We start from the raw sequence: 21,898 nt of genomic DNA on the forward strand, positions 1-21,898 counted from the left end.
GCATGCACACATATACAGACATACAAACACCAATATTCTGACCAGCCCAAGCAAATGATGCCCCGCGATCTTTGCAGCTTTTTAATCAAGCACTCCTCCACACTTGTTCTCCTATCACACCTCAGATGCTTTCTGGAAACCCACGCAAAGCAACGCGGTAGCTCTGACACCTCATCCAAACTCAATAATTCACCATGCTTTCACTTGCCAATTCTTCCCTCTGCCAATCTGAAACCCTTCCACACACTCCGCTTGCTGAGACAGCGCTCTAACAAACGATGCTGTCAGTTAACAAGATGGAAAAACATTCTGTTAATTTTCTCTCTCCCTCCTTCCCTCCCCTTCTCGGTGAGGAGTCTTGATGTGCATAGACGAGGGCTGGATCACAGCTTGCCTGGGGGAAGCCTGACACAAGACAGGCTGCCGCTGACATGATGAGCCTCGAGACTGCTGGCAAATTCTTGTGATGTCACTTCCCGCTCTCGACAGCTCTGACACCCTGGCGTGGGGTACTGGGAAGACGAGGAATAGAGGGAGCTGCTGGAGCGACGGTGGAGGTGGTGCTTGGGAAGGGGAGGTGGCGGGTGGGGGCTTGATGAGAAGAAACACTGGTGCGTCGACTGCTCGGCTCTTCTGTTTTCTTTAATGTTCCCGCTTTTATCAGCAGTCGGAGCTGTCAGCGGTAATCACGTTTGTAGTGAAGAGCTGCAGAGACGATAAGCCCAGCCTGTCAGCGCCGCATCCACCGCGGCAGACATACGCTGCTGCCGCTCTGTGTCTTTATGCGTGATGGCACTCTCCCCAGAGAGAGGAGAGAAAAAAGCACAGAAAGAGGTGGCTCATCCTCATCCGGAAGATGGAGGGAAAACTATCATTCTGTGTTGTGTGTGTCATTTGTAACAGTAAAGTGATCCTATAATACATAGTAAAAGGATATTTCACAAATAGCACAGCATAGGCACCAATATGTCCCTTACAGCAGTATTATTTGAATCGTACATCAGTACGATAAGGTAACTAAATTCTTCTAAAGTATTGATTATTGACATGATCTTTAATGCCACAAACTAATGTTCCTTGAATTGATTCCTTGATTGTTGAAAGAAAAGGATGAAGAAAATGTGTTGAAAATAAAAACAGTTAACCCAGAAGGATAAAGCTGGTGTGTCAGTAATAACTGTCATATCAATCTGCAGAGACAAATGTGGCCTTGTGTCAAAGCTGGTGCAGTCTCTTTTATGGCTACAAGGCATGATCATTTACAGACATGAATAGTAATTACATGCACAGAAAACATGGGACGCTGCGGTCGCACCATATGCATGACAGGTGGCGTGCGACATAAATAATGGAACGTGTGGCAGTCAAAAGTTGCCAGGCATTCGGTTACCAATTATTCTTCTCTTGTGAGCATTAAAGCGCTGTGCAGTGTTTACCGTTAACAGACATAATTGAATAATAATGCCCTGGCCCCACCTGTTCTCTGTGTAGGGGAAATAGCTCTTTGGTTGGAATAAATGAGCTGTGCTCTCCTTCTTCCTCACTCCTCCTCACCCTCTCTTGCTCTGACAAAGGGGTTGAGAGGCCTGCCCTCGCAGTGGCCATTAAAATAATGTGGCCTAACCTGAGCAGGGGTTAACCAGCTAATGTCCTCAGTACTGCTCCTCTGTGGACATGAATAATGCAGATCAGGCTCCTAAACAAGCACACAAATGAATCTATAAATCACCCAGGTCAGGGCAATCTTATTAGCTCCCCCCACAACTTCCTTCCCATCTCTCTCTCTGATTCGTCCCTGTCAGGCTCCTGCTGAGGGAGCTTCCTTGTATAAACCTGCAGTTAAATGTCCTGTTGGTTTAATAGATAGGTTGTAGACTAACAACACAGACAAACTGCCATGCAGAATTTAATGCATTATGCAGTAGCTTACCTGATCCCTTTTCTTACTGAGGTGTTTAAAAATACAACATTGTTAAACAATCAGTTGAAAATAAATTCTGGCTCGTGTCAAAATATGGTCAGTCAGCCATTTGCCTCTTGTCTTTTATGTAATCAGTTTGACATAATGGTTCACACGTGAAGGGTGGGTAGAATATCATCAACACTTGAACAACTTAATGTAAAGCAATATAAATACATACATTTCTGTCATATTGGAGAGGTGTTGGGACAACTTTTTGGTAATTGTTTAAGGCCATATTGTGTGATGTTGTTGATTTGGATTGCATTATCTTGTAAAAAAGATCCTAATAGTTTAATATTATGTCTAATTTCCTGCCTGACAAAAACTTAACATTGTATTCCAGGGCTTCTCTAATGGATTACATTATTCTACATAGGTTTTCGTGTTATTGTGTTCATTCCCTGTGTATGCAATGCAATGCAAGACGATATTTTGATTTGTGTGGTCATTTCTCGAAATATTTAGCTAAAGTTATTTCTTGGCATACTCTGTATTATCAGTCCAGCATCAATTTTAAAAGAGACATTTTTCTCATTTTTCAAAAAGCATTTATTGTTATTGTTTTAAACACATGCCGAGCTAATGTTTTACCACCACAATGGCACTTATGGTTACTCTAATCCTCCTGGAACTGGGGCATAACAAGCAAATCATAACCAATGTGTGGAGCAACATTCTGGGGACAATGCAAATAGAAAACAAGGAATCTCAGCTAATTAAAATAATGAGGAATAGGAAATAAACCTCAGCAGTTTACTTCCCAGATGTTGCTAAAATAAACTGCAAGGAAAAGAGATAAGCTATGGGGTGAAGAAAGCTCTACAGTGTCTCTGTATACAGTGAGAGTGGATCAATATGGATTTCATGTATAGTCGCAGATGAATTATTAAAACAAGCGCAACCAACAAAACACCAACAAAGCCGTACACTTAAATCACCTGTCCCCTAGTCATGCCTGAATAACTTGATGAGGGATCAGCATGAGTTTCACTATTAATTGCAAGATTTACGAGGTGACACATCCCTTACCCAACCCTAACCAGTCAATTTCACCACTATTATCCCCTCTAAGAAATTTATTCTTTAATAACTCTTCCTGCACGTCCTGTGGATCCCAAAGATTGATCGTCAAACCCTAAAGCCCAAGCCCCCCATCAAAAGAGAACATGAACAGGATCCTGGGAGTTAAGTCACTGCTGGACACAAGAAAGGGAGGATGGTGTTTGTATGTGTGTATGCATGTTTGCAGTGATCAAGGGAGCACAGCAGTTTAGTTCACATAGACAACTAACCCCGTTTCATTTGTCAAATCTAGTATGCGCTCCTCCATACTCCATCAAACAAAGCCACTGCTAGCTCATGGAGTCATTTCCCTCTCTCCCAATTACAAATGAGTCCATTAGTGTGTCTGCAGTGAGCCCTGTGCTGTCTCCCAGTAATGGCTTGTGAGATTTCCATCATAATCATAATGGCTCCCAGAGCAGCCATGAGTGCAGATGGAAGGTCGCTCATAGGTAATGTGCTATCTCACCACCCAAAGGGCACATGTCTTTTGCTTTGTTATTTAGAACTATATGCCTATGACTTGGTGAGCTGACATACATGCTCACTTGTGAGCGCTTGCGCACTCTCATGTCAAGTTTCTATGGATGAAGATCCAGAGGTGGATTTAAGAAAGGGAGGACATGGACTAGATGCTTCCTGGCACTGATGAACATCATGAAACTGGTGTGTGTGCTGCGACTGTAGATGCAAAATCACATAACTTAAGACGATGCATGACAGCTAACACAATATGACAAATGTCTCCCTCCCCTGGTTCTGTAGCTTTGCTAAGCAGAAATATTACAGCCAGCAGTGTCCGCATGACTCACCTCCACTTGCCATTCGAAACATATCATATTCCTTTCTCTGGCCTCAGAGCGCGGCAGCCAGCACATCTGCATCCTCTGCCAATTATTCTCTGAATGCTGGTCTTGGTAACATTTTCAGCGTGTGTGTGCTCACTGTACTAGTGAGCTGGCTGTCTGCATAACCACGCGGCATGTGGGATTGGTTGGAATGGGCTGATACAGCGCTCGTTCAGCCTGTACTTAATTGACCAGAGAGCTATGTGTTGTTGTGATGCGGGGTCATATCAATGAGGTAACCTGACATTTTCATGTATGATTTCGGTTCCATAAAGGCCTGATGCTTTGCTTGTACCAAATTTCATATGAGCAATAAATAAAGGATAATGTGGGCAACATTGGCCTCCAGAGTATTGTAGAGGAAGATCTGACCTAATTGTGTTTGCTGGAGTCATGTATAGAGCCATATAATGATGCTCAGTGAATGTTATCGGTAGCATTGACATATGCCTGTATGGTATTTACTTTGTTCTTGTAATGGTATTTTCTAACCAGCTTACATACTGTAGTAGCCATGACGCAATAATTTTCTACGTAAGAGAGAGGCACAGCTACAGCTATTAGTACTAGAGATAATAGATTTCTTCAAAATAGGTAATCCACCATCTTACAATATAATATGTTCAATTGTTAATGGTGGTAAGAATGATCCATGGGCAGACCTCTAGGATTGGGCTTGCCCCCACAGTCTGGCAATTCAAAGACAGCTAACATCCTACTGTGCTGAATCAAAAGGAATGGAGTATTTACTGCTTATGCAGCTTTTTTTTTTTTACATTAGCCATTAGGGTGTTCTAATGATAGAGAAATATACATAAGGGTCAGCCACAGTTCTATACTTAAATTCAACCGCTCCCGGGAGGTCTGCCATCTCCCTCGGCTTTAATTTGAAATCATTCAGAGGCAAAATGGTAGCTGTTTGATTTATCCCTTATTACATTGCTTCTTAAGAATCTGTCAGGCAGCCTCATGAATTCATTCATCTCCATAAGCTTTCTCAGCACCACTTAGGCCTTGTGTAATCTGGGTGAGACCCCTTATCACTTCATTTGCACAAGCAGGAGACTATCAATTCCTGTCCAGTATCTGGGCCAGGGGAATTGGACCAGAGGTTTGGATGTGTCTAGACCAAGCTGCAGTGACAAGCAACTGATTACACATTGAAACACCATGCAGGTGTTCCACTTCACACCCTACATTTACAATATTAGTGAGCATTAGTTAAATATATTTTCTGCTTTATTGCGTACACTCTTTTCAGTGTAGATCACAATCGACAGGCAATTTTCCACCATGAGTCATTGATGTATTGCCACTGTGAAAAGAGAGACACTCAAAAGCATTTAGCTGGTGCCTAGCTCCACACAGCAGCCTCATAAAGCCAGACAATGCCTGAGCTTAATAAGAAACAGAATGGATCCCATGAGTGTGGAGGACCCATCAAGCTGGGGAATTTCATTTAATTTCCCCCGGGCCGTCTATGTCTTGTACACATAATTAGAGCCCAACATGCAATGCTCCTTGTGTTTTGTCAATAATTCCCCAAGGAGCAATCAGGACAAGGGTTGGACATGCCTCTGTGACCTGGGCTACTTGCAACAAGCTCAGCCACCTAATTACACTGCCTCTAACAAGCAGTGTGGTGGTGGTGGCGGTTGCAAGGGAAGGATGTGGGGGGGGGAAGGGAACCGGCCTGAGCCCAGGAGCCGACAACGTAAAGCCCCTCCTCAGAGCCCCTGATGTCATTAGGATTGTTTGTGGCTGCCGCCATGCATGCTGGGAAAGCGTTGTCATTCTGACAAGCCTGTTCTCTATTTCCCTCATTTAGGATCCTCTTCTGTAGTGACTCACTGCCTCTGGTGGCTTACACAGCAGGAGATTAGGGATATGGTCCTCTACAGCAGTTATTTGCTTGTGAGACCTATCCAATACATTTCTGTGGAATAATCATATGTCCATGACTTGAAATATTGTTAGCCACAACATCGATAGAAAACTATTATAGCCAATCAAAAAGTTAATTTATGTCACAAAATCAATCAATCAGTCAGTGAACCAATTTTCACATTATCTTAACATATTGTTCTGTTGGAGTTGTTGCACTTATAGCATAATTTCCTGGAAATACCTCACCATGGGGGGGGGGAGAGAATGTGAGAACCTGTTTCTGTGCATAAAACTATGGTCACAGATCTTTCGAGGGAGAGATGTTTACTAAATTTGTATTCAGCGATAACATTTTTACATTATCTCTGCCATAGACTGCATTACAGTATGGAACCCTGTTAATTTGGTGTAATTTACAGTCTCTGTGTTGAGTGCACTGTGTTTGCTTTTGCCATCAGACAAATCGCAGACAGAGAAATCCTGCTTTGGCTGCAGGGATGAAGCCATTTTCTGTGGGTGAGCTGAGGTTGCTGTGGAGAGTGGAAGAACACCACCGCCAGGAGCCAGTCAATTCTGAAGCAAGATGCCTGCAGAAATCATTGGCTTGACAAAAGGGCAATGAGGGGGCAGAGGGTTTGTGTGAGAGTCACTGGCCCAGTTGCTGGGGGGGCTTATGTGCAGGTGAGCCAGGCCTTGACTGACATCCGCTGAGCGCAGCGAGAAAGTTTAACCTTGGCACGTTGGAGAACTCACTCTCAGCAGGGAGAGAGGGCAGACAGAGAGACAGTGAGGGATGAAGAGAGTGCATGTGAGAAAAGAGATAGGCGGTGTGAAGGGCTTTCTGCATAACAACAACCAAATTTTTTTTCATAAGCGGCCTGTTTCCAGAGACACTGGTTTGAACCCAAGGTCTTACTCCATGCATTATTAAAGACCGGTAACTGGCAACACTGCCTCATAAATAGAGATGAAGACAGACACCTGAGGAGCCGGGGCGCTGCTCACTCTTGATCGGCCACAAATCCACCGGCCTAACATGACCCAGAAGGTTCTACATACACAGTAAGCCACAGCACACTCTTTTACCCAGCAGCCCTCCGTTTTGTTTTAGTCATTGCACCTGACAAATGGCACCACATGGAGTAAAGTTCATTATTGCGCAGGTCTCTGGTATAAAAAATGTATGTAATTTTGTTTGACTCAACATGTTTGGCAGCATGGGTGTTATTTTTGGCTTAGAGCTTAGGCCAATTTTAGCAGTGCTGCTAAAACAACATTAGTGACATTATTAGAAATATGGGGAAAGCTAATGATGTGCTTAACAGATGGCTCAGAAAATAGTTCAATCAGTTACCAAGAATAATATGCCATGGCTTCTATATCCTATTGATAGTCTTGCTGCAAGATGACTAATTGTTATATCATGTGTGCAACAGTGGAAAATATCTGCTACATTATACTCTTACTTTTCTTTGATATACTGGACTTAACATTTCTTTAAACTGCAGTTTTTTTCACTCCAAAGCCTCTCTGTATGGGGCCCAATTTTCATAAAGTCTTTGATATATGTACACAATTTGCCTGAGACATTTTTCTTTTCCAGGTCAGGAAAGATGGAAATTTGTTTTCTCTTTTCCCAGGAGTGAACATCTCAGTCAAACAGCATATTTATGGTTTTTGTTGCTGATTGAATTATTTTCCATTCCCTGTGTTCTCAGCTTGTGCTGGGAATAGAATCATTGCCTTTGAAACATGATTCACTGCTGTAACTGTTTTTTTCCCCCCATTCAATTTCAAGGACTTGGCAACCTTGTCCTAGTCAAACGTGTGCATTATTACCTTTTATTGTTGGCCATAAATGAATGGTGAGGTTGGGCACTCTAGAGGCAAGTGTAACACATTAGGGCTTGTATAATATCACGTCTCAAAGTAAGAGTCAAACCTTCTACAATCCTGTGTTTCAACACCAAAACAGCTGCGCAGAAATTTATCAATAAGCATCAGGAGGTATTCTAAAAAGTAATAGCAATGCCTTTTATGGTTGCAAAATAAGTTTTATATTGCAGTCCACATGCTTTTGAAAAAAGGAGCATTTACGTTCTGCACCTTTACAAAACAAACAAAAACAATCACATTACTACTGTGTCAATGTAATCAGAATGGGCCAAAATACTTCAACCACCACTAATAATTTGGCTTCTTTTGGCCGTATTTGACAAATATTTAACAGATACATACCAGACTTAGAGTTTACATATTCCTGAAGTGCCTTGGAAAGGTCTAATATAAACTCAGACATGTCAGATAAACACAGAGCAACAGGATGCCTTTTTAAACTGTACATGCCTTATCAGACCTAAACTGTTTCTGCATGCAGATTGAATGGCACAGTATCTCAATAGGATTCAGGTCAGGGCTTTGACCAGGCCACTCCAATGTCTTCATTTTGTTCTTCTTCAGCCATTCAGAGGTGGACTTGCTGGTGTGTTTTGGATCATTGTCCTGCTGCAGAACCCAAGTTCGCTTCAGCTTGAGGTCGCGAACAGATGGCCGGACATTCTCCTTCAGGAGTTTTTGGTAGACAGCACAATTCATGGTTCCATTCATCACAGCAAGTCTTCCAGGTCCTGAAGCAGCAAAACAACCCCAGACCATCACACTACCACCACCATATTTTACTGTTGGTATGATGTTCTTTTTCTGAAATGCGGAGTTACTTTTACTTTGGCCATGCAGGCCGTTTTTGCCCAGTCTCTTTCTTATGGTGGAGTCATGAACACTGACCTTAACTGAGGCAAGTGAGGCCTGCAGTTCTTTGGATGTTGTTGTGGGGTCTCTGAATGGCTGAAGAAGAATAAAATGAAGACCGTCAGGAAATCAGGAAGGGGGCAAACACTTTTTCACACCACTGTACCTACTAGGACAATGCGGGGGGGCAAGCTCTGGAGCTAGCTACTGTAAATGGGCCACAGTGAATGTAGGAGGAGGATGGAGGAGGGTCAAGCCAGCCTGCTGGCTCTCAACACCACAGCTCCTCAAAGTCTTCTAAAATGTAACACTGGCTAAGCTGCATAAACAACACAAGCTTGTCGAATGTTTTTGTGTATGTGTTGTGTGCTTGAAGATTAGTCAAACTAAATTAATCAAAACATGTAAGACCAGCAAAATGATCAAACCAAGCTTTAAGCAAATTTCTCCTAAACATCTCAAAATTAGCCTGAGAAATCTAAAGACAAATCACATCCACGGAATAACATAAACACGCAAGGGCACGTTCCCAGTATTGGTGTAAAAAGTGTATATTAGGAAAAAACAAGATACAATCAGTTGGCAGGGCAATATCACAGACAGGCAATATTAATGACCTGTGAAGCGCATTGACAGGCTGACATTACCAGTGTGTCAGTCGAGGGGTGAAACGTCTCTCCTCTGACCCTCTCTCCTGCGGCCTTACGCTCTGCACTACACTGCTGGGTGTAGGGGCAGAATGAGCTGCACTGCAAGGGAGGGGGAAGGAGAAGGGGAGGTTACAGGGGGAGGACAGGCGTGTGGGTGTGTGTATGTTTGTGTATGTGTGGGACTGTCTGAGGAGTACTGCTGCCTGCTGACCTGGTCATCCATCAGACAGAGTCCATCCATCCAACCAGCCTCCCCCCCACCCCCCCACCCAGGGCCCATCAACGCATCCCTCTGCCAGGCCTGGTATCTCCACATTAATTTCTCATCTGTGGCACCCTAATGAGCTCCGCCTGCTCGTCCACCTCTGAGACCCTACTGATTATCAGACAGGGGGACGACCATTTGTCAATGGCAAGAGGTGGCATTTACATCGACCTTGCTGCCAAGGAGAGAGGAATCAAAATGGGGGGGAAAAAGAGAAGAGTAGGGAAGAATAGAAAAAAAGGAAAGCAATCAACAGCTCTGGAGCACTACACTGTTTGCTATCACAAGCACTGGCATGTGTAAAGACTATATCTATTCATGGAAGAGAAGGTGGGGTGGTTTTACGAACGTGTCCAAATGTCCATCTATCTGTCGTTCTTTGGTGAAAACTGCTTGAGTGGACCAAGCTTTAAGTGTAATCATTTTCTTTACTTTTCACATTCTTAGTAACTTGTTAAATTACTTCTCAAAGGGGAATATCCTTATTCCTTATTCTTTGTATCTCGGTTTGTGTGTGTGTGGAGGAGAGTGGAGGCTCTGGGTTGGCTGCAGAGGTGGGCCACTGTGCACGTGTCTCAGAGGGAGCAGGGATTTGCCGGTTACTGGATGGAGGGGAGCGGTGTAGGTCTGTGACACCCGCTAACCTTGGCCAGGGCTACTGGGACTACTGGGGGTATCCATCACTGTGGCAGCCCCGAGACCCAGACCGGGGGAAAAGCCACAGAAGTTGCTGGGGAGGGAAAAAAGCTAGTAAAAATTTAATGCACTCCGCAGAGCAGTCATGTCATACTTGGTTATGGAAAATAATCCCAGATGCCTGCAGTGCTAAAATGGAGCTGTAATGTGCTCGCCTCCTAACCCGGCCTGACAGCCATGATGTACGACTACCATTACCGGAAAATATCACTTCAACTAACCCGTGATCCAGCTCCGCTAAGGGTCATATTATCCATGAGGAACAAATTACACTCCCCCAAAGTAAATACAAATTTCCTACACTGACTGGGTACAAAGCACAGAGGGGGGAGGGGCATGCGGGAATGTTACCTATGACAACGCTCTGCAGAGTGACAAGGATGATAAAGTACATGACAAATCACTGGCTGACAGGGTACTCTAGTGCAATCAGCCTCAGCCTCGGCCTAGCGAGCACCCACTCAAGCCTGTAAACACTACTCTCTTCCTTTGGAGGGGGCAAAACACATAATCTTTAAACGCTGACAAGTTGTTCTCTCCTTTTTATTACTCATCCTTCCCACTGCGGTGGAAAGAGGGAGGGTTTGGGGGGTATAAAATGGTTTTATGTACAGTGCTGCCAAGTGATTGAGAAACTCGACTCTTCTGCTGTAATTGCCTGAGGGCAAACACAGCAAAACAATAAAGGAAGAGAAACAGCAAATATATTACCAGTTCAGATCTTTATTTTATGTCAAGGACAAACAGGTTCTCTCGGCTGCTCTAAAGCACCCACTTAGATCCCTCTCCTCCAATGAGAGCAAAGCACAGCAAATTACAGCACTCCGTTGCATGGCCATTAATAAGACGCAAAGCATTTTCAAAATGGCATTTACTGCTTGTGACTGCTGATAGAGCGAGTAAATAACACTTAGGAAAGGTGTGGTCTCTATAAAAAAAGCCCAGAGGCAAGGAAAGAGAAATAAAAAATGCTACAGAGTGATAAAGTCCTGCAGATTACAGCATGGAGTCATTGTCTTCACAAAAGGCCTAAGTAACACCACTGATGAACAGTTAAGCTGGAAAAAGCACTTGAGCACTAGCAGATATTCATACTAAAATGTTTGACTGGCAGTTTCAAGGTGCCACTTAATAGCAAAAATCACTTAAGCATTAGCAAGTCCAGACAGAGTGAGTGCCTGAGCACTTTTGACAATATTACAAAGACTGCTAAGAAATTTGCTGCTTTTAGATTATAATCAAAAATGATTAATGTTGAGCGAATGTTTCAGTGCACACATTTTTGAAAAGAAAGTAAAATCAAAGAGGCAGGGTGCATTTACATTCACAAAAAAGTATTTTGCTGTATGTGTGCTACTTTCCCCCAAAGGATTTAGAGGTTTTTCAGTGCTCTGGATCATATACATTTTGAGGGTAAGGTGATGTTTCACAGCCCCCCTAAAAGGTCTCAGATGGTGGAAAACCGGTTGGTGTTAACTATACCATGAAACAAGGCAACATTATTGGGGCTTTGGCGGAAGCACATGAAAGACACCTGAGGCTATGGAGCACTTTTCAGTTTGCTTTCGTGCCAGTTAAGCAGAGCATCGTAACTGGGAACAAGCTGCTCCAAATGAAAGGACCAGTCCTGCCTAGACCTAATAAAAAGGATCACCTGATCCAGCTGAGATCCACCAAAAGGGTAGAGTGAGGAGAGGATGAGTGCAAGAGCACATTTTGCTGACTGTCTGTGTTTCAGGAGTGTAAGATAGACCAAGCCACATGATAGCGACAGACAAACGTGAACATCTTTGCCAGCAAAAGCTTTGAGAGGAGGTTTTTGGCCCCTCAGCAGGCGTTTTTGCTTGCAACCCACTGCCAATTTAGAGACCACATGATTCCCAAGTGGCTCACTGTACACTATATGATGAAAAGAAGGCAAATCATCCTATTTTACACTTGCAACATAATAAGAATGGAATGAGCTGTAAATAGTGGGGCAAAAATGCATTACTCAAGTTTTTGTGTAGATAAGCAACCAGACATATAGCGATGTGCACTAAGACACTCAATCAGCAACATTAATTATTAAATATTCAACACACATACAAAAGTATTTCTTTCATGTTTTTCACATATAGTGTAGACCTTTAAAGCAGAAGTATTTACCTTTCTCTTCTCGTTATCTGAGCTCTGGTTGGACTGCTTGATACTGGCAGAGAGAATGGAAGACTGGTGGTAATGGGGGCCTTAGCAGAGATGCTAATGATAACACAAATAGAGCTAATAACACCAGTGTAGTGTGACGAGTGAATGTGAGTCTGCTTCCTACCTGTCTCCCACTATGCCATTAACATGTCATGTTGGAGAGGGCCCATCCTACAGGTCACTTTATAATGAGCAAATGCTCTGACAGTTTCCAACACATGCAGACACACACTCACACACAAACACATGAGCAGGATTCTATGCACACATACTCTGAGATGCGAATAGCTGTCTCTTATCAGAGTCTGGCAGCTCCCGCTGACACGGCAGAGGCCTTCTACACCAGGCAGAACATGATTTCTCCTGGGAACACTTTTTCCATTTCCTGCTTTTGAAGAGAAACTAAATAAGCCACGTTTGTCCTCATCTGAATACATTTGACCCATTAAAACGACTCTGCTCTCCCGCGTCCTTCTCTACTGTGGTGTTGTAAAGTAGACCGTCTCGCCCACAGAATGCAAATGATGCCTGGCAGGAGCAGATAGTGGCAGAGGTGACGTGGACTGAGGAGGGGGTAAAAGTGTTGAGTGGGAGCTTCAATTACTCCCTCACATTGAGGAAGAACGCATGAGTCAGCCCCTGTCATAGGGGTCCCCTATTTACTAATTCACTCCTCTGTTACTTTAACACACAATTAATCAATGACAGGAAGGTGTAGTTGGCGCTGTTCATCAGGAGCGTAACGTGAGCAAGGGTGAATTAATACAGTCACTGGGGGGATTACAGCTTACCATGCTCTGTCTCTCTTCCTGAAACAAAAAGGAATTGCCACCGAGACAGGAGCAATTTAAATCGACAACACTGAGTAATGACTCAATTTGCTGCACAGTCTAAACACCACAAGCAAATGGCATTACTAAATCATTAGAGTGGATCTAGATCTCTAGTTAGAAGTCATTGGATAATATGGCTGCTCTTGGAATCTATGAGGTATGCTCAAACTGTGAATACCTGGAAATTATAAATGGAGCTGCACCAAATACTATAAAAATGGCTAAAAACAGACTTGTAGATACTTACAAGCACTTAAATATTGTAATCGATAAACGGTGCTTTGACTAAAATGCGGCAGCCATTTTGTACTTTTTAAGACCAACCAACAATTATGTTGTATACATTTATTTTTATCTATTTCCATTGCTATCTAGTTTGAGAATTTGAGCTTGCCAATAGGGAAAGGTTTTGTAGCCTTGTTAAAGTGGCCAAAAAGTAATTGGGGTGAATCAGATTTAATTCACTGACATCTTCAAGAGACAGTTGAAAATGATGGAGCATATAGCATTAGAATGTAACTATCTGCAACACAGTTTTAGCTCAGCCACGAATATGCTGGATTTGCATGCATTTTGCCCTATAGACTGTCAGCTGGAAGAATAAATAAGGGTAATGAAAGACAAGTGCAGATTCTGATTACACGTGAATGTCTGTGATAATACAAAAAGCTGCACACTATTAGCGTTCATGCACATCTATTCTAGCTTGTGAAACAAAAATGTTTTCTTGCTCAGCCCTCATTAGATTTTTTAACATTGTTAATGCTATTTTTATTGATTTCTAGAATTTATACACTTACACTCTTATATAACCTCCGCCAAGTAGTAGAGGTTAAGCAGTTACCACTGTCTGTGTGTCATTTTGTTTTGCTTATGACCAAGTATCTTTAATACTCGTTTTCTGATTGACGTGAAATCTGTTGTGTGTTTTTACAGTCCCAAGAAGACAAGAACTAGCAACCTTGGTGACACTATAACCTTCCCTCAAACGCCACCTTCAGCCCAACTCTGAAATCAGCATGCTGTACCAGACTGCAAGAAACCTCTTGTATTTAGTGATTCCATTGTCTTTTCCATATCGCCACTATCAGGCCAAACCTTGGTTAGCCTTAAAGAATTAATCTGAACATTTCTAGTGAAAACTTTAATTTTTTTAATCTGTAAAATTTCTTTGTTTCGATTGTGTTTTCCACCAATTTTTTTATATTTTTTGAGCATTTTTTTTTGTAAAATTGCAACTGCAACAAAGTGACAACATTTAAACCATGAGCCTGTGGTGTAACAGTGTTGAGATTATAGGAACAGACATAAGCAATGAACACTTAATTATAGGGACTGTGTTACTTATAATTAGCAAAAGAGTGTGTCTCAAAAACTGACAGGCAGACAGACAGACAGGAAGATAGACAGATGGGTAGATATGGCACAAGATATACAAATACAAGCACTGTACTTCATACTGCAGATGTGCTAGTCAGTGCTATGCTTTAAGCAAGAGAAAGTCTGCACCCTCAGACCTGGCTGCCACAGCAGTCTAATTTAAATGTCATTTAAATCCTAAAACCCAGAACAGTTTGATTTAGATTTTGCACATCATTAAGTCATTTATAATTAACGCACAGCTAATTAAGGCTTTCTCATAGTTATTAACAGGATGTTTAATTCTAATTACATTAAATTCTTAGCCTTAAAGAAAGTCTAATATTTGAACCTTATTGAAACCCGATAAAGGATGCCTGAAATGATCCAAGCATATTTAATAGTATATGAAAAATCAAAGTGGCAGGCTTACCTTGTCGTCTTGGTCACTCTCGGTGTCACACTGCAAAAAAAACAATAAAAATAAAAATAATGAAAGATAAAGCTGAAAATGAGGGATAATATGTCTACATCCTTGTTTTATAACTGCCCCTACTTGGATTGTATTCAATTTCAACACATGTGAGTGTCATAATCTAATTTACCTTTGCAAATGGCATATCTTATCAGCTCTTAAATGACAAACTTATCACATTCTCATATTCAGTGTCTGAATATCATCAGATCACTTCATTAACTGACACAAGCACTGGAATGTGAAACAAAGCAGATTTCTCTTGAGAAGCCATGCCCTTGTTAACATTGAAACCTATGTGAAATTCAGACGGAGCTGGAATCTCAAAACACTAACTGCCACTAGAATTATAATTCCACAATGTCTGTTCCTGCTTGAGGCTGGGAATGGAGAAATGACAAGAAGAGGAAGGGAACTTTTTTAATGGAGGGATGAAAAAGTGGTTGGATTTCATTTTTTCTTTCCAATTTCAATTTCAAGGTCCACTTAATTCTTTATCAACTAATTAGTGTGATGCTGGGTGACTGGCGGCCCTCAACGTTGTGCATATGGCTGAGGTGCAGAGAAGCACTGGAGTCGGTAATGAAGAAGGCACTGGGGGGGAATATGGGCAGGGGTTGGCGCAGTGAGTGTGTGTGTAAGCAGGGGGGACTGGGAGTGCAGGGAGGGGTTGGTGGGTGTCGATTAAAGTAGGGAGGGAGTGAAGGAAGGGGGTGAAATGATTGACAACCAGCGGCAGAAGGTTCTGACTATTTTTCTCTCTCTCTCCCTATTTTTTTTGCTTCCATCTCTTGTTTTTTGCTGATCTGGGGCCCTGCAGAGCTCAAAGGTAGCTGGCTGGGCTTGTGGCTGGTCTGTTTCCGAGGCTGGACGGTAAAAAGGGGCCTTGCGAGCTCAGCAGGAGCATAGCATCCAATTTACAGGCCTGTCCCACACGGCCCCAGGGGCCGCCCGCGGCACACTGCCATGATGGTCAGCTCCAGCAGCTCATAAATTATGCAGAGGCAATAAACGCACTGGGCAAACACTCCTCAGACGTTTCCCTGCTCTCCATTGCTCTCACTCTCTTTCTCCACCACCCACAACTTTCCAACCCCCATTTTAATACAGCCCTATAGACTGTGAGCTGGAAGCATAAATAAAGGTAATGAAAGATGAGTGCAGATTCTGATTACATGTGAATGTCTGTATAATACAAAAAGCTGCACACTGTGTGCTTTTATGCACATCTATTCTAGCTTGAGAATAAATAGGCGTGTCGGCCATGTATCGCTCTCTCTTGCGGCCTCCCACACAGGACTGACTAATGCAGCGGCAGACAAGATCTGATGAGCAGTATTAGCCGTCTCAACTGCTTCCATGTATTCAGGCCTCTCAGAATGTGACAACAGTAATGCGACCGAGCACTCATTAGCTGCTTCTCTGCCTGTGCACACTACACACCCGGGAACACAGGCATTCAAGGGGTTCAAATAATGGACATCATTTTAGTTTTTCCACTGTGTTGTGATCCATAAAAAAACACTACTAGCCTTTCTTTCTCGTGTTTCCTTTTTTCGCTCTCCCTCCTTTCCCCTGTTCCCTCGGTGTGCAGCCAATTGCTTTGATTGCCTAGATAGAAGCCGGCTGGAATGGCTTGCCCTTGCTTGTGAAGCAAATGGAACATGCTAATGGAACTCATCGTATTACCCGATGCAAAAGTGCCATAGCTCATTACTTTAAGATAAAAGGATATCATTGTAGACGGAAAGCAGAATTGACTTTCTGTGCTGCGACTTGATGATGATTTAATCAACTGCTCTCTTTCACTTCTCATCCCTGTGCCTGTCGCTTTCACAGGTGCCACTAAACGAAGCACTCACATGGCTAGTGGGGGAGAGAAAAGAAAAGAAATTGCTGTTATTATTTTTTTCCCTAGGAATAGGTATGCAAATTTCCCAGTGCGACAAAGGGTGGAAAAAAGGGAAAACTTAATAAAATGGAAATACCTTTATAATGAGCAAAGTAAAAAATCCTGAGATCAGGTCTGACAGGCAAGGGCAGGCAATTTGATTGTCCTTACAGTGAAGATGCCAAAGCTTCCTCGAACTCGCTGCTCAAGTACAGAGCAAAAAGTAACAAATAATAATATCTCTAAAAGATAAAAAACACATCTCAGGCATACAAACAAGTCAGAGCTGTCACTCACTGATAAGTGATCATAGTGAACTAATGCGTTGCCTCATGCATAAAGCAACCTGAGGCGGGGGAGAAGAATCCCTGCATATCTGGAATTTTTTCACTCCTTGTATTTCTACTTACTGACTCTTACATTCGAAACAGAGATGGAAAGCTAGAAAGTCTCGGCTTTGCACTTGGCAGTTGGAAACATCGTGAATGATTGGTAGACCTCATCATTTATAACTGAGCTATGGTATTTTTTTAGGAGGTAAGCGTGAGCTCAAAAATTCAGTTATTGCTACTGATGGGTGAGTATGAATAAATCTGCAGAGGTATGGTTAACTGTAAAGTCAAAAACACTTTATACCAATCCTGGGAGGCCATGTCTAATGAAAAGACATATGTCAGAGGTTTCAAATGACTGGCCCTAATGAATATATTATACTGAAGAAAGAAAAAACACAATAACAATGGTGCTATTGAGATCAGTGGAGTTAGATCTCTCACAGGCTGAGGTAGGAAATGGGTCTTACTTAAAGCAACAGTCATGTACAATAAGGAAACCATTAGTCCTGGGAGGGGGCTGACAAAGAAAAGTGATACTCTACCCAGACCCACTGCTATTTACACAGGACCAGCATTATACTGTACAGCTGACCCTAGTGTTAAGTTTAAGTAACACAGGAATGTCAAACATTAGCTTCAGCTCTAAGAGCTGTTGATGTTGGCTTGTATCCGGAGCACTTCTGATTGCCCCTCTGCTCTCACCCGGGCCTCTCTTTTGGCTGAGTGCTCTTACAAATTTCCCTACGCTCTGTCCAAGCGTCGAGCCTTTTGTTTATATTGGTCTGAAAGTAGGACTAAATTATTCTTGTCCTAAATCCTCTCCAGCTGAGAGTAATACTGGCCCAATACAAGGGGAACATAAGGAGCCACGGGCTGAATGCTAAATGATGCAGCTATGCTATCGTCCGTAGCAGCAGGGCTCAGCAAAGTCTCTTGCCAGAGCTACCCGCAGAAAAATGTCTGTACTAAAGAGGTAACCACATCACACAAGGATGCGTGCAAAGAAAGTATGCCATGTTCCCTTTTCCAACATAACCTTCTGGAAATCCACTGGTCTACAAATACTAACAGATGTTAAGTCAATCAAGAAAAAAATGACATGCATAAAAGAGTGTGTTTAACAGGCTTATTATAATTTCGGATCTGCCGTCTCCAGTTTTACAAGTTGTCTCCAATCTAATATTTTCTTAAATGGCATCTTCTTAAGTGTGGATCTGTGATGGATGTGTATTGTCGTCCCCCATGAGTGACATTAGCCTCAGGTTATGCTGGTTGCTATCCATGACCTTAGAATTAATTATGGTTGGGATGGGCCTTATTAAAGCGCCCCGTTGCACAGACGATGGTGTCTGTTTATCAGCCTGAGCCAGGTTGTCCTCCAGGATGGCTGAAGGGGTTAAAGCCCAGGGAAGAAGCCAACCTGCATGCATGCCTGGGAGCTGGAAAGACAGCATGAAGGATGGCAGCCATTGCCAGGGTCAGCTCTGACAGTGCCAATTTGATGTGCTGTCGTCAAGAGCTCCTCATTCCCTCCTCCTAACAGCTCCTTCCTGATTTAGCTGCGCGTCCTGATGGTTTTCTGATGCAAACAGTCACATGGCAAAATGGTTTTCTCCCCTCCCGCTGCATCCTTCTCCATCTGCTGCTGGGGCCTGGGTGCCGCCGACCGCCTGCCTGTCACAGCGTGCGTGGAAATTAGCTGGGGAGGAGGTGCTCGCTTGTGCTAATTACATTTTAATCATTGGAAATGTGTTGGCAAATCAAGCCTTGATTGCCATCTTGGAGCCCAGTGCTCCTCTCTGCAGGTTGGGGATTGGGGGCAATGCTATAACATGGCTGAGCCCAGACTCGCCAAGCTAGACGCCTCACTCTCCACCACAGCTTGATATGGCGGCATGCCTGGCCTACCACTGGGTGCCACATTATTCATGGGGAATAGAGGAAGACCAGGATGGCGAAATGCGGATCTCTGCCATTCTTATTCTCAAATCCCCCACTCACACTTCCCATATCCCTCTCTCTTTCTCACCCACACTTTACACAGTCTGCCAGTCCCGCCACTGTGAATTGAGGAACAACAAATAGAGCCGGGTAGGAGGAGACTGATGAGCTCAGGGTTTGCTACACAGCACCTGCTTTGGCACACAAAGTTGGAGCAGCAGGCCCCGTCACAATACGCTCACAAATTAGTTTCTTATAATAGAAATTAAAAAAAGAAACTGACTTGGCTACATCAAATATAGACGTTTTCAGAAAAAATAGGAATAATATTAAGGTTGGCAACATGAGCATGGTTGATACATCTTACTGACTGGAGATGCAGATGTGGTCCGGTTCAATGAACTGTTCCACATAACACCAACATGACTGCTATGCTCAACTGCTGGCTTCATGCAGCTCTGTCACCTGCTGTGACTTATGATATTAATGATGATCTGCACTGGATACACTACACCTTCCTTAGTCAGTGTTAACCATTGCTACGCCTCAGAATGATTCACACTCCTTAAACTGTGCAAAACACACAGATGCCCCAACATACTCTGTACTCAAGCGACTTCATACTGGAGTGAACCTCAAATAAACTCTGGGATTACTTTACTTCAGAAATAAGCCCAGCAGACACACATTTCAAAAAAAGGTATCCATAAAAGACAGTAAAGTAAATACACCTAAAGTTTCAGCAAATGGAAGGAAATTGAACACGACATTACTGACTGGGACACATCATTAAAATAAGTAGGGTTCTGTGGCGATGACATCGAACATCTAATTTCCACAGCATCTGCTTGATGTCGAATGCCATATAAAAGTATGGTAGGAAAGAGAAGACCTCAAAAAAAATCACAGGGAAAAGAAAACAGCACAGCTTGAGTGTTTGAGACAGTCTATATAGTCACATAAGGCAAACGCCTCTTTCAGCAGCCAAGAATGTTTCATCAGGGAGGACCAGACTTCTGTCTGGGCTAATATAACCAGGTCTGATCCACATGTGCAGCACTGGCCAAATGCAGAAGGCCAACATCTGAATGCAATTTCCCTTCAAATGTAAAACTTTATCCAGAAGATATTCATTTTGACCGCAAACTCTGGATTCCAGTCACTGGGACAGCGGGGCTAAAGGAGGGACGATGGGGGAGATTGGGAGAAAAATTAAGCCTTGCATAAAATAATATAATAATAATAAGAAGAACTTCATAGTCTGTGACCTCTGGTTTCAATACTCTGGAGTGCATTCTTTTTAGGGTTTTTTTCCCCACTGGACTGTGCCCAAACTTACTGAATTCATATTAAAGAGAATTTTGTAAACTTGACTTTTTAAATTATTAATTCCATATTGCTAAATCTCTAATTATTTACATTATAATAGCACCAATAATGTCAAATCAGAGAGTTGGCTCCGCACTGTCTACAAAGGGAGTCCATGTTGAGGTGTGAGCAGAGAAGTGCAAGGAGCACTGTCTGAAATGCAGAAACACAAACATTCACACACTTTTAGATGCCTGGGATGAAAAGATATGTTCAGAAGGCATACGAGTGGTGTATGTGTATGTTGCTTTCTGTTTGAGTGTGGAGGAAGGTAGGACATTTAACTTAACCAGAGATGTGGCAGCATACTACTGAAGTGATGCTTGGCAGAAACAGATGTTGCCGCAGGGTAAATCTCTCTGTTGATCAGTCCCATCCACCCACCCAACATGCACACACACACACACACACACACACACACACACACACACACACACACACACCTGACAAGGACCAGGGTAGGAAGGAAGGAACAGAGAGGTGCAGCACTTTGCTTTCTTAAAAATCCATTTGTTACACAAGCACCACGTTCAGTATCTCTCCTTCTAGAACATCTCAACAGCGGTTCTCCCAGCTACAGGCGCCTGGGGGTGGGAAGCGTTTACTGGTTATCTCTTAGAAATGAAAAAACACAAGACACAGCTGCAGCACACAAGTGTGGGTGCATACACAAACACCCACAAATACACACCTCGCCTCACCCCAACTCTGCACTCTGTTTCCACAGCCAACAGGAGACTGAGGCACGAAGCAGATGCTGGATTAATCAAAGAATAATAGAAGGATTTTGAGATAATTATATACATCAAATTGCATTGTTTGCGCAGTTATGGTGATTCCTCTGAGATGAGTCCACTTGGTGTGTATTTTAAATACACCACATGCTAGATATTAACAATGATGTGGTTTGGCATCTTCTTCATTACAGCAATCTGGCCATTCACATAAACAATCAATTTTAAGAGTATTTGTGGAATGCTCCTAAAGAAGCTGAATTTCCTGTGTATCATAAAGACAAACTGGATTTCTGAAGAGGAGGAAGTAGGCAAGTGCTTTGATGGGGGAGTTTTGCGCAGATGACTAGATGGAATTGAACAGGCATGTTTGCCCTCTTCTCACTCCTGAGATGCTAACCTGTTGGAACCGGTGAAATTTACGATTGGGTATTAAACCTCAATACTTTTTGACGGAAATGTGTCCATAGCACTAAACGTCTAAAACTGTTAAAAGCTGGCACTAAATGCTTGCTCGGATTCATACTCTTGTTTGCTTATTCTTTGATCAGTTTCTGAGTAACATCAATTTAGACTTTAGACAAGATTGGCTTCTTTTGTTAAATCAAAAAGAGCTTTATATAAAAAAACAAGTTTATTCCTTAAAGTAAGATATC

The 21,898-nt window shown here is 42.8% G+C and overlaps 1 protein-coding gene across 1 annotated transcript in view; it reads right to left on the minus strand.

The window, feature by feature from the left end:
• Positions 1 to 21,898, minus strand: part of auts2a (activator of transcription and developmental regulator AUTS2 a) — a 319,952-nt gene that overhangs the window by 82,304 nt on the left and 215,750 nt on the right. The window contains 1 exon segment of the mRNA XM_044222254.1: positions 14,932 to 14,961. Coding sequence (XP_044078189.1) covers positions 14,932 to 14,961 — 30 coding nt within the window.

Source organism: Siniperca chuatsi, linkage group LG14 (assembly GCF_020085105.1).
Source record: "Siniperca chuatsi isolate FFG_IHB_CAS linkage group LG14, ASM2008510v1, whole genome shotgun sequence".
NCBI classification, from domain to species: Eukaryota; Metazoa; Chordata; class Actinopteri; order Centrarchiformes; family Sinipercidae; genus Siniperca; species Siniperca chuatsi.